At 42.1% G+C, this 13,574-nt stretch overlaps 3 protein-coding genes across 4 annotated transcripts; all 3 read right to left on the bottom strand.

Moving 5' to 3' along the window:
- Window positions 1–18: 18 nt before the first annotated feature.
- On the bottom strand, window positions 19–4,462 carry LOC120826664 (uncharacterized). Its single transcript, XM_040189129.2, has 7 exons — window positions 4,191–4,462; window positions 2,598–2,720; window positions 2,059–2,211; window positions 1,830–1,955; window positions 1,614–1,646; window positions 1,076–1,228; window positions 19–987 (listed from the first exon to the last, which is right to left on the bottom strand). Exons 1-7 carry the CDS (start codon window positions 4,375–4,377, stop codon window positions 317–319), a joined length of 1,446 nt encoding a protein of 481 aa, XP_040045063.2. The 5' UTR covers window positions 4,378–4,462; the 3' UTR covers window positions 19–316.
- Window positions 4,463–4,517: 55 nt separating this feature from the next.
- LOC120826665 (progranulin) lies at window positions 4,518–6,919 on the bottom strand. The gene is made up of 6 exons (XM_040189131.2): window positions 6,781–6,919; window positions 6,383–6,523; window positions 5,995–6,294; window positions 5,704–5,877; window positions 5,106–5,249; window positions 4,518–4,969 (listed from the first exon to the last, which is right to left on the bottom strand). The coding sequence occupies exons 2-6, from the start codon at window positions 6,521–6,523 to the stop codon at window positions 4,841–4,843; spliced, it is 888 nt and encodes a 295-aa protein (XP_040045065.2). The 5' UTR covers window positions 6,781–6,919; the 3' UTR covers window positions 4,518–4,840.
- Window positions 6,920–8,164: 1,245 nt separating this feature from the next.
- fam133b (family with sequence similarity 133 member B) lies at window positions 8,165–13,417 on the bottom strand. 2 transcript variants are annotated; one of them, XM_040189133.2, is made up of 11 exons: window positions 13,199–13,417; window positions 12,537–12,634; window positions 12,028–12,106; window positions 11,775–11,894; window positions 11,652–11,684; window positions 11,423–11,491; window positions 10,968–11,066; window positions 10,805–10,846; window positions 10,206–10,298; window positions 8,967–9,017; window positions 8,165–8,855 (listed from the first exon to the last, which is right to left on the bottom strand). In XM_040189133.2, the coding sequence occupies exons 1-11, from the start codon at window positions 13,220–13,222 to the stop codon at window positions 8,769–8,771; spliced, it is 795 nt and encodes a 264-aa protein (XP_040045067.2). In that variant the 5' UTR covers window positions 13,223–13,417; the 3' UTR covers window positions 8,165–8,768. The 2 variants fall into 2 exon arrangements, with proteins under 2 accessions (XP_040045067.2, XP_040045068.2); XM_040189134.2 differs by having other exon boundaries at window positions 10,805–10,843.
- Window positions 13,418–13,574: the final 157 nt, after the last annotated feature.

Here is a 13,574-nt window from a genome sequence, read left to right as displayed (position 1 = left end):
TGTAATATTATTAAACGGTTTGTCAAACTATTCGAAATGATTTATTATAATTATCAGTTTTTGGGGCAATAGCATATTAAGACAGAAAATATATTATAGTAACGGTCTCTCACTTTGAAAACACAGGGAAGAAATCTAACTTTAACTTTTTTTTTTTATTAAAAGACTACAAAACAGTGTAATACAGTTATAGAAGATGAACAACACAACAAGGATTGCACTATCCCAAAGGTACATTCCTGGACGGTGTCTCCTGCCTGGTCACATTATGTATGAAGCGCTCGCCACGTCTGTAAGATTTCACCATTTATGGTACTTAAGTCAACGACGTGATATTCAGACCCCTCGGTCTGTGAAATCGCAGATGCCGCTTCAGACGGGAATTATTCGAAAACGGTTTGCCACAGATGCCACATTTGTTCTTCTTGGTGTGGTTCTGAATGTGCTGGACTAAACTCTCCGTAGACTCCAAACGTCTTCCACAGATTCCACAAATACGGATCTTATCGCCGGCGTGTGTACGCACATGTGTCCTCAGTGTGTACATGTAATAGAAAGTCTTTCCACATGCTTTGCAACAATGGGGACCGGTGGGATTCTGACTGACGGGCTGAGTTGAAGTCTTTAGGTTCAAACACGAGGTGGGCAAAGACTTATTTGTCTTCACACGCAGTTTCCTCTTGATGCTATGTGCCTTTAAACAAGGTGCGCTTTGCTGAGATTCCCCAGTTGGCTGGCATATTCCCACAACCCCACTGTTCGGCAGCGTTTCCAGTGGGTCATTTGAAGAATTGGGAAGCTGATGTCCCTTGATTTTTTCCACGCTGTTAATTTCGCTAAGGTCTTGAATGTAACCGCCCGGGAAGGCCACGCTGAATTCAGAGTCTCGAGCGCGATGTTCCTCCGAACTCATTCGAATGTCACCTTTTTGTATTTGCTCGCCGTCAATCTGCAGATCACCCGAGTTCTGCCACCCGGGATGACTCACTGTGGAAAAGAGGGAAAACAAGATTTCTATTTGTATACAAGTTTGTACACGCAGTGCAAGTCAAGTTGACAAGCTCTTCGACCAGACCTCGTGTGCAGATTTCCGTTTCTTCTTTAACATCACGCAACAGTGAGGCCCGCTGGTCCTCCTGGTCCAGACTGTCATGTTCCTGCTTACACCAGGGTTCAGGACTCCGGGGAACCTCCTCTTCAATGGCGGAGACGGAGGGCTGATCAATGTCTACACGAAGGACAGGGAAATATATTTTATTACACTGGTAGAAAGCCCACTGTTAGTCAATAATTCAAACTATGTATTTCTAAGCTGCTGTGAATGCAAACCGGTAGTTTTAAGAAAATGGGGTGGGTCACTGCCGTAAGGAAAGCCCAGAATATTGTGACTGAGACGAAAAGGAAAGGGTCTATTTTTTTCAGACGAAAAGGTTGCATCACCCTGAATGACTACAAACACCGTTGTCAAAGTGAAGCATTTTAAATCAGAGAAGTAGTTAGGACAACATTGTTATCATAAATCAGTATCAACTGTTATGTCACACTGTTCAAAGCATCCTTTTCAAATCTCATAGGTTAATATGTATTTTTGATCAGACATTTAGTAAACTAACCTTTGTCCCGGTTTTGGGGCAGTATTGCATGACCTGTAAATTGAAAAGACAGTGTAGTCAACAACATCGAGTCAGTGCAAAAAAACAGAACTAACTCATCATTATCAGTGGAATCACGCAGCTTTTCACTAAAGCAGAACTTAAACATGCTTTTACAACAAAACAAAGGAATGATACTAAAACAAAATCTTGTTTTGTTGTCGAGATCCTACACACCATGTTGTTTGGATATGTGCACCTCGAAGTTACATTTCCGATAAATGATCTTTGAGCAATACGGGCAGTGCCAGTGACTTCTGCCCTGGATCAAGTCTGTGCACGTGCATGGTACAACAAATCGATCTGAAAAGAGAAACGATAACCTACTCAGTAGATGCCAACACGCTTCAAAGAACATGTTTGTAGAATTGAATCATACTTTGGTTTCAATGGTAATAAAACTTACCAGTGCCACCTGCAGTAAATTTCACAGCTAAAAGATAATGTTTCTTCGTCAAATGTCTCTCAGTGGCTGGAATCTTCTTCAAGCAGAAGCGACAGTCGCCACCGGTGGCAAACTTCAGTAAGTCTGTGCGTGAGGTGAAGGAGCACTGAAATTCTGCAAAATACATTAGGATAACATATAAATACCTTACGGGGTAATTTGGAATTTCATAATATTTACTAGAGTTATGACACATTTCAACAAAGTTCTTATAGAGAATGAAGAACATGCCGTCTTCCTTAAATGGAGCCATAAGCCAGATGACAGTATGACGTTACATCAATGTGATTTTAGTAATGACGAACCAGCTTGTACTTTACAGTAATATCACTTTTTTTCAACATGAAGTAGCACATTACACTTAAGTGACTAATAGTGGTTAATGGTGTCCATGTTTGAATCAACTTGACCCAATCCTGTTTTTTCTTTCAGCTTTACAGAGGACTTTAACAAACTGACATTACTTGAGAGGAGAAGTAATCGCTAAACTTAAATCCTACCAGTGGAGTTGCGTGGCGGGTCTCTGGCCTTGCGGGGAGGACTTAAATGCGATGCACCTGGAAAACCAGCAGCAGCAGCAGCAGCAGCAGCAGGACCCGGGGTGCTTTTGATAGGTTGAGCTACTGCAGAGTAAAGAGAAGCACAAAAGTAAAAACATTATTTGACATCAAACCTACTGAAATGACTGCGAGCTAGAAGAAAAACGATGCTCATTCTGAGAATTGAAACGTTTGTGTTGGTTAAAATAAGTGGGATCATATTTTTTCAAGCATAAAATTGGAGAGTGATGCCGACATCGAGAAGTGGCAGGTGGCACGTTCCGATCTCAGAACGGCACGAACCGCAGTCAGGACTGGCATCCACCCTGGCGTGGACGCGCCTTTGCATTCATATGCAAATCCCCAGTAAATTTGTGACTTTTACGACTTGCCACTGAAGACTCAAGCCATGTCGGAAAATGTAGCAATATTAGTCATAACAAAAATGAGATCAAGAGGGGAAAATACCCTGTTATAAATCATATTTATGTTGGTGGACAAGTGTGAAGCATTGAATGGGACGGCCATCCCGTTCATGAGTGGCACACGCGATCACTGAGAGTGACGGCACACGTTCATATATTCAGAACATGTCGTGACTAAGAGAGGTAAGGCCACGCTGAAACTATAGAGAGGGACAAGTGTGTTGACCGCGCACGCTAGAAAAAATAAACCCATTTCCTTAATGAAATGAGTCAGGGGACGTGCATTGTTACCATTGATTAGCCAGACTGGCTGCGGTAGGTTGACAAAACATTGGCCAAATAACCAGTTATGGGCTACATGAGCAAATAGAGAATCCTTTAATAGTCTTTTCTAAAGTCTCACATTTAGCCAAAGAAAAGAAATTGCTGGAATAATAAAAGACCCCTTTATTTAAGAGGCTGTGCTGCTTCCATGTCCCCGTGTTGTGCTTAAATTCTCCATAAAGTTAGAAAGGGATAGTGGATTTGCATACGGAAGGCCGCCACATTCCGTTCTGAGATCAGTTGGTATCGTTGTGAAAAAGGGAACCGGCCTCCTTTGGATCTCAGCCAGTGTTAACGGTGTTAAGAGTAGCCGGCCTGTTGAGGTGTGCAAAACACTGGCCTCATAAAAAGAACATACACAGAGAATATTGCCATAGCAACATGGGATCTAGTTCATATGCAAATGTGTAGTCAGGTGGAAACCTAAAATATGCGTAATGCCTTTATTATTTTACTCCATGGTGTTGGCGCGGCTGGCATGTGACATTTAGCAAGCGGCCACTTCAAATAACCTGAACAGCGGCGATAGTTTGATCCCCAAGTTACCTGAGGGGAAACTCTGAAAGATGACGTTATAACGTTCCTATTAAATGTGTGTTCGCTGAGGCCCAATGACCGACATTGAGCTAGCTAGCGCGCGCGCGTTAACGTGGCCACCTCTCAGCTAACGTCAGAAGGATTAAAAGTTAACGTTAGCTGACGTCATTCGCCGCGTCGTACCTCCGTTTTAACAGCAAGGCACTTAAGGTCAACCGGCGCAAACGACGCCGCGAAACCGCGCGACTCGCTCCACCACAAAACCCACCTTCCTTGTGTGATTTCGTCTTGAGAATGATGTCCAACAGGGAGCGGTTACGGTCGTTCTCCTCCTTCAAACGGGCGCACTTCTCCTCGTAGTCGGTTATCGTTTTCTCAACGGCACCGAATATTTCGGAGGCGGCGGCGCGGAGCCGCTCGGAGACGAACACCTTCAGGTCCTGGATTCGGCTCATCGTTTCCCCCCCGTTTGAAAACCCCTCACCTCCACCCGGAAACACACGTGAACCAGCCGCGAGCCACGGAAGTAGTCCAGCCGGATGTGAACAGAAAAGTTCCGTTTGTTTTTATTTTTTTTTTAAATAATTAAGTCACATTTATTTATTAATTTTTATTGAAAGAATGAATCAGGATTTGTGGTCAGCACACCGTTCGTTGTGACTTCTCAATCTCAGATTCAACAGTTTACATATTTCCTTACTCAAAGAAATGGGTGGGCTTCAACATGCTGAAGGGAATCTTGCTAAACTGCTGAATAGAAACAAAAACACACAAAAAAAAGTGTAAATAGCATCCCACGTGAGAAGTCAGGACAGTAAATGAATCATAAAAAAACAACAACCATGGAGATCTATTGTTTATTAAGTACATCATTCATTAGACTGCTGTCCCGGTGCAGAAAAAAATAAAATAACTTCCTCAGTCGGTTTTGGCGGCTTCTTGGGCTCCTGATGGGATCTGAGAGTAGCCGCTTTTACATGACAGGGAGGTGGAGTCACATGCATAACCATACTGACAGCAGTGTCGCCCATCTGCACAACACTGGCCCTGCAGCAAAATAAATTGATATATATACACATTAAAAAAGTACTTTATTGAATCCTCTACAATACTGTTTGTCTAAGCACTTTTTATCAAATAGGTCTTCCTTCCCATCAATGAAAAATGCATGGCCAGTTCATACCAGTGGGTAGGGACAGCAGTTCCATCGGCCTGTAGGTGCTTTGCAGCAAGTTGTTCCTGCTGCGCAGTAGAACGATGAATCGCAGCGAATGACGCCATCCACGGCGACGACACCATTTGCTTCTGTCAGAGCAGTCATGGGTGTCTGCAAAAAGGTAAACGCATTGCAATAATGAATTCACTGTAGATTTGTCATGACAAGGGAATGTGAATATACACAGTCATTCAATGAATTTTTAGATATTTTATTACAGCACTGAAAATGAGGGGGGAAAGGTATTGTAAAGAGTTTAACAAATTGTAGGTGTACCTTGATTAAATGTTATAGTGAGAGGAATGCAAACATAAGCCATCAAACCCACCGCTGTTGATGTGACATTTTGAGTTAGATGCTAAATCCTGCATGGAAAGATGGACCCTTTTCCTAAATGCAGCCAGAATGCAAAGTGCCGTTTGTCTGAAAATGTGGTTTTCATTAATGATCCCGCGGCGTATGTTAAAAATGTGTGTGAGAACTTTTAAAAATAAAACTGAATGGGCATTCAGACAACCAATTGCAGAATCCGCCTCACAGTCCAGACATTCATGGTGTTTCCTACCTCTTGCAAGCGGCTTTTTTCCTCTGAAGGCAAAATGAGAGAGGCCGGCACTGATGGCACACTTTTGTTGGGGCTGAAAGGATACCGCAGGCCTCGTCTCACACAGTGCGTGTACGTGAGGTCACAGTCATAGCCATAAGGGCAACAGTGGAAGCCATCCAGACAACACCTTCCCTGCAATGTACAAGTTATTACATGATCAACTGCTACGTGCCCAAAAAAAAGAAATGGTTTAAAGACCACGCTAGTCATGTTAAAAGTGGATCGTAGCAGTTACTGCCAAAGACTCACAGGAGAGTACGGGCAACAGAACCAAGTACCCGCTGGGTGTCTGCAGCAAGTAGTGGCATCAGGACACGTGTAATAGTTGTCACAGTGAACAACTGAGCTCGTTTTCGGGTCTGCCACCTGGTTCTTCACGGGCTCCCGAAGGGGAGAAACCGGTAGAACAAGAGTGTCAGATTTCTCTGCAGCCTGCTTCTTCACCATGGGTGTCATCATCGTCCACGGCTTTCGCTCACACATCTGGGTAGACACGTTACAGCGGAACCCTGAAGGGCAGCAGTGGGCCAAGTCAGAGCAACACACGGCCTATGGGCAGAGATGAGAAGGTGGGGCGTGCGCACTGGATGATGTGATCAGCTTGGAGGAGCTCATGAAACGCTGGTGAGAGACTTACGTTTGGGTAATGACAGCAGCTGTAGCCGCGTTTAGTCATACAGCAGGTGTTGAGATTAGAACACGTGCTCCCATCCGGGCATGTGACGGCACAGGAGGCACACACAAATACTCCCAACAACCACAGAGTCACTCCCAACATCTGCAAAAAATACAAACTTTGTTGTAATGATACGTTATGTTAAGTGTTGGGAAAAACTAATCGCAGAATCTTTGCAGTTCATAAATCAGGTTGTGAAACTTTTACATTCAAGTTTCAGTTTCATTTCAGCCTGAACAGATTATCTTCCTTTCACTCACAACATCAGAGAAATGTACGGATAGAAGTTGTTGCAGATTATAAAGAACTGTAGACGCAACTATGTCAATTGATGATATGGGATAAAAGAAATCACTTACCTTGCAGGTCAAGTGATTCAACAGCTCACCGCCCTTCGTCAGACTTTGTCTGAAACAACCCACAGACGCACCGCTTTATAAAAGGCGGCTCAGACACTCCCTCTGAACTGAGTGGAAGTCAAACACCCTCCGTGTCCTGTAAATGGCCGTTCAGTTTTGGGAAGTGGTTTATTCACATGTATAGTGTTTAAAAAAGGTTTTACAATGTCAATGTAGGGAATGAAGGACTCAAAGTGACCGTCGAGACTAAACTGGTGAGAAGCACAAGACCGGTCTGTAAAACCTCACAGAGGTATTCATGCTACATGTATTTTAAAAAAAGTACGTACTTTAAATATCTCAAACCACATCAACCGTTACGTTCACTCAATGAGCAAGCCAAGCAAATTACATTATTAAACAATGTTCTGCATCAACGCAGTTGAAGAATCCAGTCAAGCTAAAGAACTGAACAATTTATAAGTCTTCACATCAGCAATTTGTACACAACAATTTATAGTATATGTATAGTATATTATATACCAGTTTGCACGGCCATGAAGAGAGTGAGACTTTCGCAGACAAAGGGGAAGAAAAACGAAAAGAAAAAGATTTGCCATTTTGCCAGCTTCAAGTGGCAGTGGGCTCGTTGCTGAGCAGCTCAGGTGTTTCCACTCAGCTGATAACCCTCCGCCTGCAAGAGAAGTGAGCTCCACCTTCGTCACCTACATCACCTACATCGAGATGCTGTTTAAATGTCAATGCATTGGAAATAATCTCCCAAGATGTCTTAGCTTTTCCGGCAAATCAAATGTAACACATGCAATAGATTCGGCCAGGATTATGGATGATGATGATACGGCCTGGAATGGGAAGGAAACCGGCATATGTCTATTCATATTAGGAGTACTCTACTGAAAACATTTGAGGAATAGAAGACAATCTCATAATTTACATTAAAGTTACACGTTGATGACACCTGTTTACTTAAGTTTCAAATGCATTTGTATCGCAGTGATCCGAGTACTTTCTCCACTAATTGATGAATGCAGGCCGTATCCTGTGTGAAAAACAATTGTACATTAGATACACAAATAGATCTGTAATCTACTGTAACAGATTGTGTCTACAACTCTCAACTATGGACATATTGTTATGCTATACTGATTCTCGAACATCATTAAGTGTACTTAAGTGGCGCAGGTTTACATTATACTTCATGTGTGAACTGCAGACCTCAGTTCAAGTTGAAAGAAGTGAAACTGCACACGTGTGTTTGTATTTAGTGGGCAGGGTGACCACACACCCCCACACACACACACACACACACACACACACACACACACACACACACACACACACACACACACCCCTATAGATAAAGGTTCTGACTAATTAACAGCACTGAAAGCTAAAACAATACTTTATTAATTAATGACATTGTTTATACATTTACACTGCAACAATCGGTCTATCAGAAAACAATTATCCCATGTTTGAATGTGGAGCTCACATTTCATATCATAAGTCCAACTTCAATATGAGGCTGGCGAGGCATCAGGTCAGGTCTGGTCTACATGCCCGCGAGGCAGCCTCATCCGGCACATCGGGAACGCAAGACGTCGGGTATTAGGCGGAGAGAGACGCTCCGAGAGGGCCAACACGTGCGAAGACGAAAACAGGTGCCATTCACATTGTGATCTCAAAAGATGAGGGGTGAAGGAGTTAACATCAGTCCCATGGTAGAAGGAACCACTACTAACAAGCAACGAAAAAAAAACCCATTGGTGGTAGAGAAATCAACAGAAGACATGTACCGGTAGTTGCCACTTAGAGGGACGCGTGGCTTCCTCTATTTAACTGCCCCCTCAGAACCACAGCATCACGGGTCTGCCTGCCTCTCGCTGAAGCAAGAGGAACAGCGCTGGATGCGAGAAGTTTCTTTTTTAGGTAAAGCAATATAACACTACTTGTGAACCGCCAGGAGGACGAGAGAACCGTAACGACGCTCAGAGTCCAACTGAGACGCTGCCTTCTTTTTTCTTTTTCCTGCTGTGCTTCTTGTGCTTCTTTTTCCTTTTCTTCTTGGATTTGTCCTGTGGACGTAAAACATTGGATGTTTGTGTCTAATCATTCATTGTTGTCATGATTTGTACTCCATCAAACCAAAATCTCCCTTGTGAACTGTAAAGAAGTGGATTTCTCACCGTTATTTTCTCCTTTTCCTCGCTACTTCTCTTTTTCTTCTTGGCGTCGGCCTATTGGTGGGAAAGTTGAAATGAGATTATGAATTGATGTCTCATCCCAACATGAAAAAGTCCCTTAATGCAACACCATTGTTTCACAACTATGGAATGTACAAGCCACTGCCACTGAAAGAATTGTTTCCTCTTTCCCGTTTGAATAAAACTGTCCAGCAGTCTCAGTTCATTGTATGTTCGCCTCCTTCCTATGGTTAGTAGTGTTTAGTTCAGATTTACAATAATTCTCATCTAATAACCGGCTTGACAGGAAAAAACAAATTGACATTTGATCCATTTACTCACCCATGCTTTGAAAGCAGTATTAATATAAAGCAATGTTTTCCCCTTTGTTTTAATTACCGTTTATCAGACTTCCCAATGAAACGTGACAGACAGAAAGCGTGCACATCTGGACGAGTGTGTGAGCTAGCATGCGGGGAAACCTTGTGTAATACAACTTTGTGTAGGTGTATGGTGAAGCCGTCAGGCTTACACAACTACTCTGCATAAGGGAGATTTATCTGGGATCCGTCTCATACTGATGGATCCAATTCAGAAGCCTTGTGTGCAGAACAGGAAATAAACACCAATTGGTCAACTATTCATACAACACCCAGTGTCATCAGATCGCTACGAACAATGTTGGATTGTCCAAAGGACTGTGCTGATATACTAAACGTTATATATTTATGACCGGGGTAAAATATAAAGTTTATTGTTGAGCAAAGCTAGAACGGCTTGTTATCCTTTACTCAATAACCAACGGAAGTTTATAATAGCTGCCAAAAATGTCAAACTGATGAACAGATTTTAGTAGCACCAGGTATCACACGGATACTTGTCACTTCCAGCTAACAGCTTCTCTCTTGTTTTTTGCCAGTTCGTTCCTCTCTTTCTGAAAACAGCACAGATTCTAGATTTGCATCTACACCTTCATCCAAACAGAGAATGTTTTTTGTGGTTGAACACTTTCAGAACGTGAGTGATTGTAAAGATAATTTCCTTCCACTCAAATTAAAGAAAGAGGAATGAAGAACTAAAAGAGGAACCAGGAGAGAGTAGGTGAGAAGTTTATCACTGAAGGTCTACTGGGAGTCAGAAGGATTTTGTAATGACTTGTTTATTCATAAGTGGAATTGGTTAAAAACTAAAATTGCAACAGTTACATGTGATGAAAGATGTGTTGAATCGAAAAATACTTACTCCCTCTTCCCCTTCAGAATCTGCAGAGGACTCTGATGATGAGTCTTTATAACTTCGCTCAGCCTTCCTTTTTCTTTTACGACTCGTGTCATCCTGACAAGACAAAAGATTTGCATCACAATCACGAAAGCTTTAAAACAAGCATTTTACTCTATTTAATTTGAATGATTGAAATTGATTTGGCAAAAGCAAAAGGAAAGATGTTTTTATATAAAAGGTTCACATGTCTGTATACAAAGTACAAAAACTAACACCACCAAAAATGTCCTACGATACGCTTTTTTCATTTTTTGTTGATTGTGGCGGTCCCTGGTGTCAAAAGCAATAGAGTTTCTGAGTAATTCAGAGGCTGAGCTAAAAAGTAAAGAGTACGTGCTGAACCTGCACCATTAGAACCGACATCCGTGCAAAATCCACGCCGGCGGTGCCGACAAGCACCGAGAAGCACCGAGAAGAACTATATAGAAATAGCCAATTTTCTCGTCCATGGTTTTGTTAACTTATGTAGGTCATAAAAAAATACATCGGTATCATATTGAAACTGTTTTTTAAATTACCATTTTAAAGTTGAGGTGTGTTACAGAATTATAATAAATTACCTTATCTTTGTCCCCCTCTTCTTTTATTCTTTTCTTTTTCTTCTTGGGGGGGAAAAGCAACAATAATTTGATTAAACACTGGCTTCCAAAAAAATAGATTTTTAAATTTCCCATTTTATCAACACTGGAGCCTGATTCTACTGGACTGTTAGAAGAGAAAAACCTTGATTTCAGCATCAGACTCTCCCTCCGAGCTGTCCGACGCTCTCCTGGCTGATGACTTCTTTCTCTTCCGCTTTTTTTTCACACTCTTCTTCTCATCCTGGACACACGAATGCAAAAGCAATCAAACAGTGCTCCAATAATCATATACAGCTTATCATTAATAGTGATTTTGAGCCGATTGAGCAAAAAAAAAAAAGCTCAACAAACAGATCACCATATTTTTCAAACTGATCAGTTCGAGCTATAAAGAGTCAATATATTTCTGTATAGCTGTTACTAGAATGTACCTTCAATGGAAAAACAGGCAGTAACAAAATGCATCAAATCAAGTCTAATTACTGACATCCAGCAGGGGAGCAGCTCTTTTTGTGCCGGTTTCAGGACCCCCACGCTGCTTAACAACAAAATGTATTTTTCTCCCTATAGTGCACGTTGAAGTCGGCAAAGACTTACCTCTTCGGACTCTGTAAGGAAGCTGCTAGGGGAATCAGAACTCGATGAGGAGGAGGAAGATGAAGAATGCTTGACCAAAACACAATAAAAGCAGGGTTCATTAGATTTGAGGTTATTTGCTTGTTTCAGAAATGAAACTGAATGAGAGACCGTCTCAGAGGTCAAGCAGACTGTGTGTGTGTGTGTTGTAGTAAAGCTGGCCATCAAAATACTGGAGGTCTCTCCTCACCCTGTTGGATTTCTTCTTGTCTTTCTTCTTTTTCTGAGAACAAATGAGAAGACAAAGTGAGAAAAAGATGATGATGATTTAGAGAGTGAGGTCATTCCACTGTCTGAAGGTGGAATACCGTACCTCTTTTTTCTCTTTCTTCTCCTCCTTTTCTTTTTCCTTTTCCGTTGTCTTTTTGTCTTTCTCTTTGTCACTCCCGGCTAACAGCTTCTCTCTGTTCTTTGCCAGTTCTTTCCTCCATTTCTGAAAACAGCACAGATTGTAGATTTGCATCTACACCTTTATCCAAACATAGAGAATGTTTTTTTTGTGGTGTAACACTTTCAGAACGTGACACTAGATGGAAAAATATGGGGAAATTTTAGTCAAAACCTACCACGTTCATTTTGTCTTCAAAGTCAGCCAAGGCTCGGGAGCCCTTCTTCTTCTTCTCCAGCTGCTCCTTTAACTCTTCCCTGAACAACGGACAATACATCCGTTGAAATAGAATTCATAACGAAGATTTTCAGCCCATATTGGAGAGAACTATATCTGGCAAACGGTGCTCGTCCGCTGCAGCTTTTCATCTCTCCAGTTAACAATTCGCTGCATCAGCGAGAATTCACAGCAAACCGACTAGGCGTATTTCAGAGTCAGTAATTAAATAATTTTGCAATACCGGGCATGTTTTTTTTTTAATAACAATTCATTAAAATGGATTCACGCACAGCATTTAATTATTGCAAATAAAATATGCCTGGAATGTTTGATGGGTGAATGTGAACCCAAGTTTACGCACATCAGATCAAATCCACCGATCATAAAAAGGATGAAACCTCTCTGAGAGGGACACTTGTATCTCAGACATGGACGAGGGGACAGCGAGGAGGTCCGCCCTTTACTCACCATGTTGGTCGAGGTCTGCTCAAATAATCTTGTATAGTTGGTCCGGCGTTACTTGCCGGTCCCCGTGCGCGTGACGCGGCGATGGGGTTAATGTAAGCCTGCACAGAGGAGAACGTTTCAGTGATAAAAAGCAGTACATTGGCCACGAGTAAACAATGTGACGTTTAGGCCAAACATAAAAGTTACATCTCAATAATTTAACAGTGTCCAGTCCGTATATAGAATCTGGAAACAACGACAACACGCAAACTCTACGCAGGAAAAAGCATCACTACTAAAGGACATGGAGGAAACGGAGCTAACTAGCTTTAGCAGCGTTGCGACCACTAACGTACGAGTGGACGGAGGCTCGGCTCTGGGCCGTCGGCTTCAGCGCGATGCACCAAGCAATTCACACTTAAAAACTCTTAAGGCTTAACGTTTCGTACAAAGAAAAACATGGTGTGTGTTTTTTTTTTTAAATCAGTCAGGGCTACGTTCACCCTGGTGCAAACGTTAAGAGACCAATGTGTATGCCTAGCTAGCATCAAAATACCTTAACGTGTTAACAGCTAGCCACTGTGCTAACGCCAGGCTCGTGTTGTGGTTAGCTTAGCATCTTTCTAAACATAAGCGTGCATCAATGGTTTATCGAATTGCCAGAATCGTGTGACAGGACTCACCACTCGATTGTCTCTCTTGCCCATGTTGAGTTAGTGATGGGGGAAATATCCAAGGGAGAGGGCAACCATGACTGCTACCGTGCTAACATTGAGCTAGCCGCATCAGACTTAACGTAACGTTACATGGAAGCTGACGACTGTTTTTCTGCATTTCATTTTTGGACAAGAAATGGTGAAATACTCCCACCTGCTGGTATGGAGTTTTATCAAAATATCTACAAGCATCGCGAGTAGTATGCTCCTTCACCGTAAATGTTCTAGTTTTTAAATACAATAAAATGATTCTTTTTTTTAATGTATTAAAACTGTCCTGCCAATATTAAATAAAAATTGCGTTGCCTCTGTTCCCTCATTTAAAAATAGAATGACCTAGACA

Source organism: Gasterosteus aculeatus, chromosome 10 (assembly GCF_964276395.1).
Source record: "Gasterosteus aculeatus chromosome 10, fGasAcu3.hap1.1, whole genome shotgun sequence".
In the NCBI taxonomy this organism is placed as follows: Eukaryota; Metazoa; Chordata; class Actinopteri; order Perciformes; family Gasterosteidae; genus Gasterosteus; species Gasterosteus aculeatus.
Note: the sequence above shows the minus strand (reverse complement) of the source record. Positions and strands in the feature narration are given on the sequence as shown.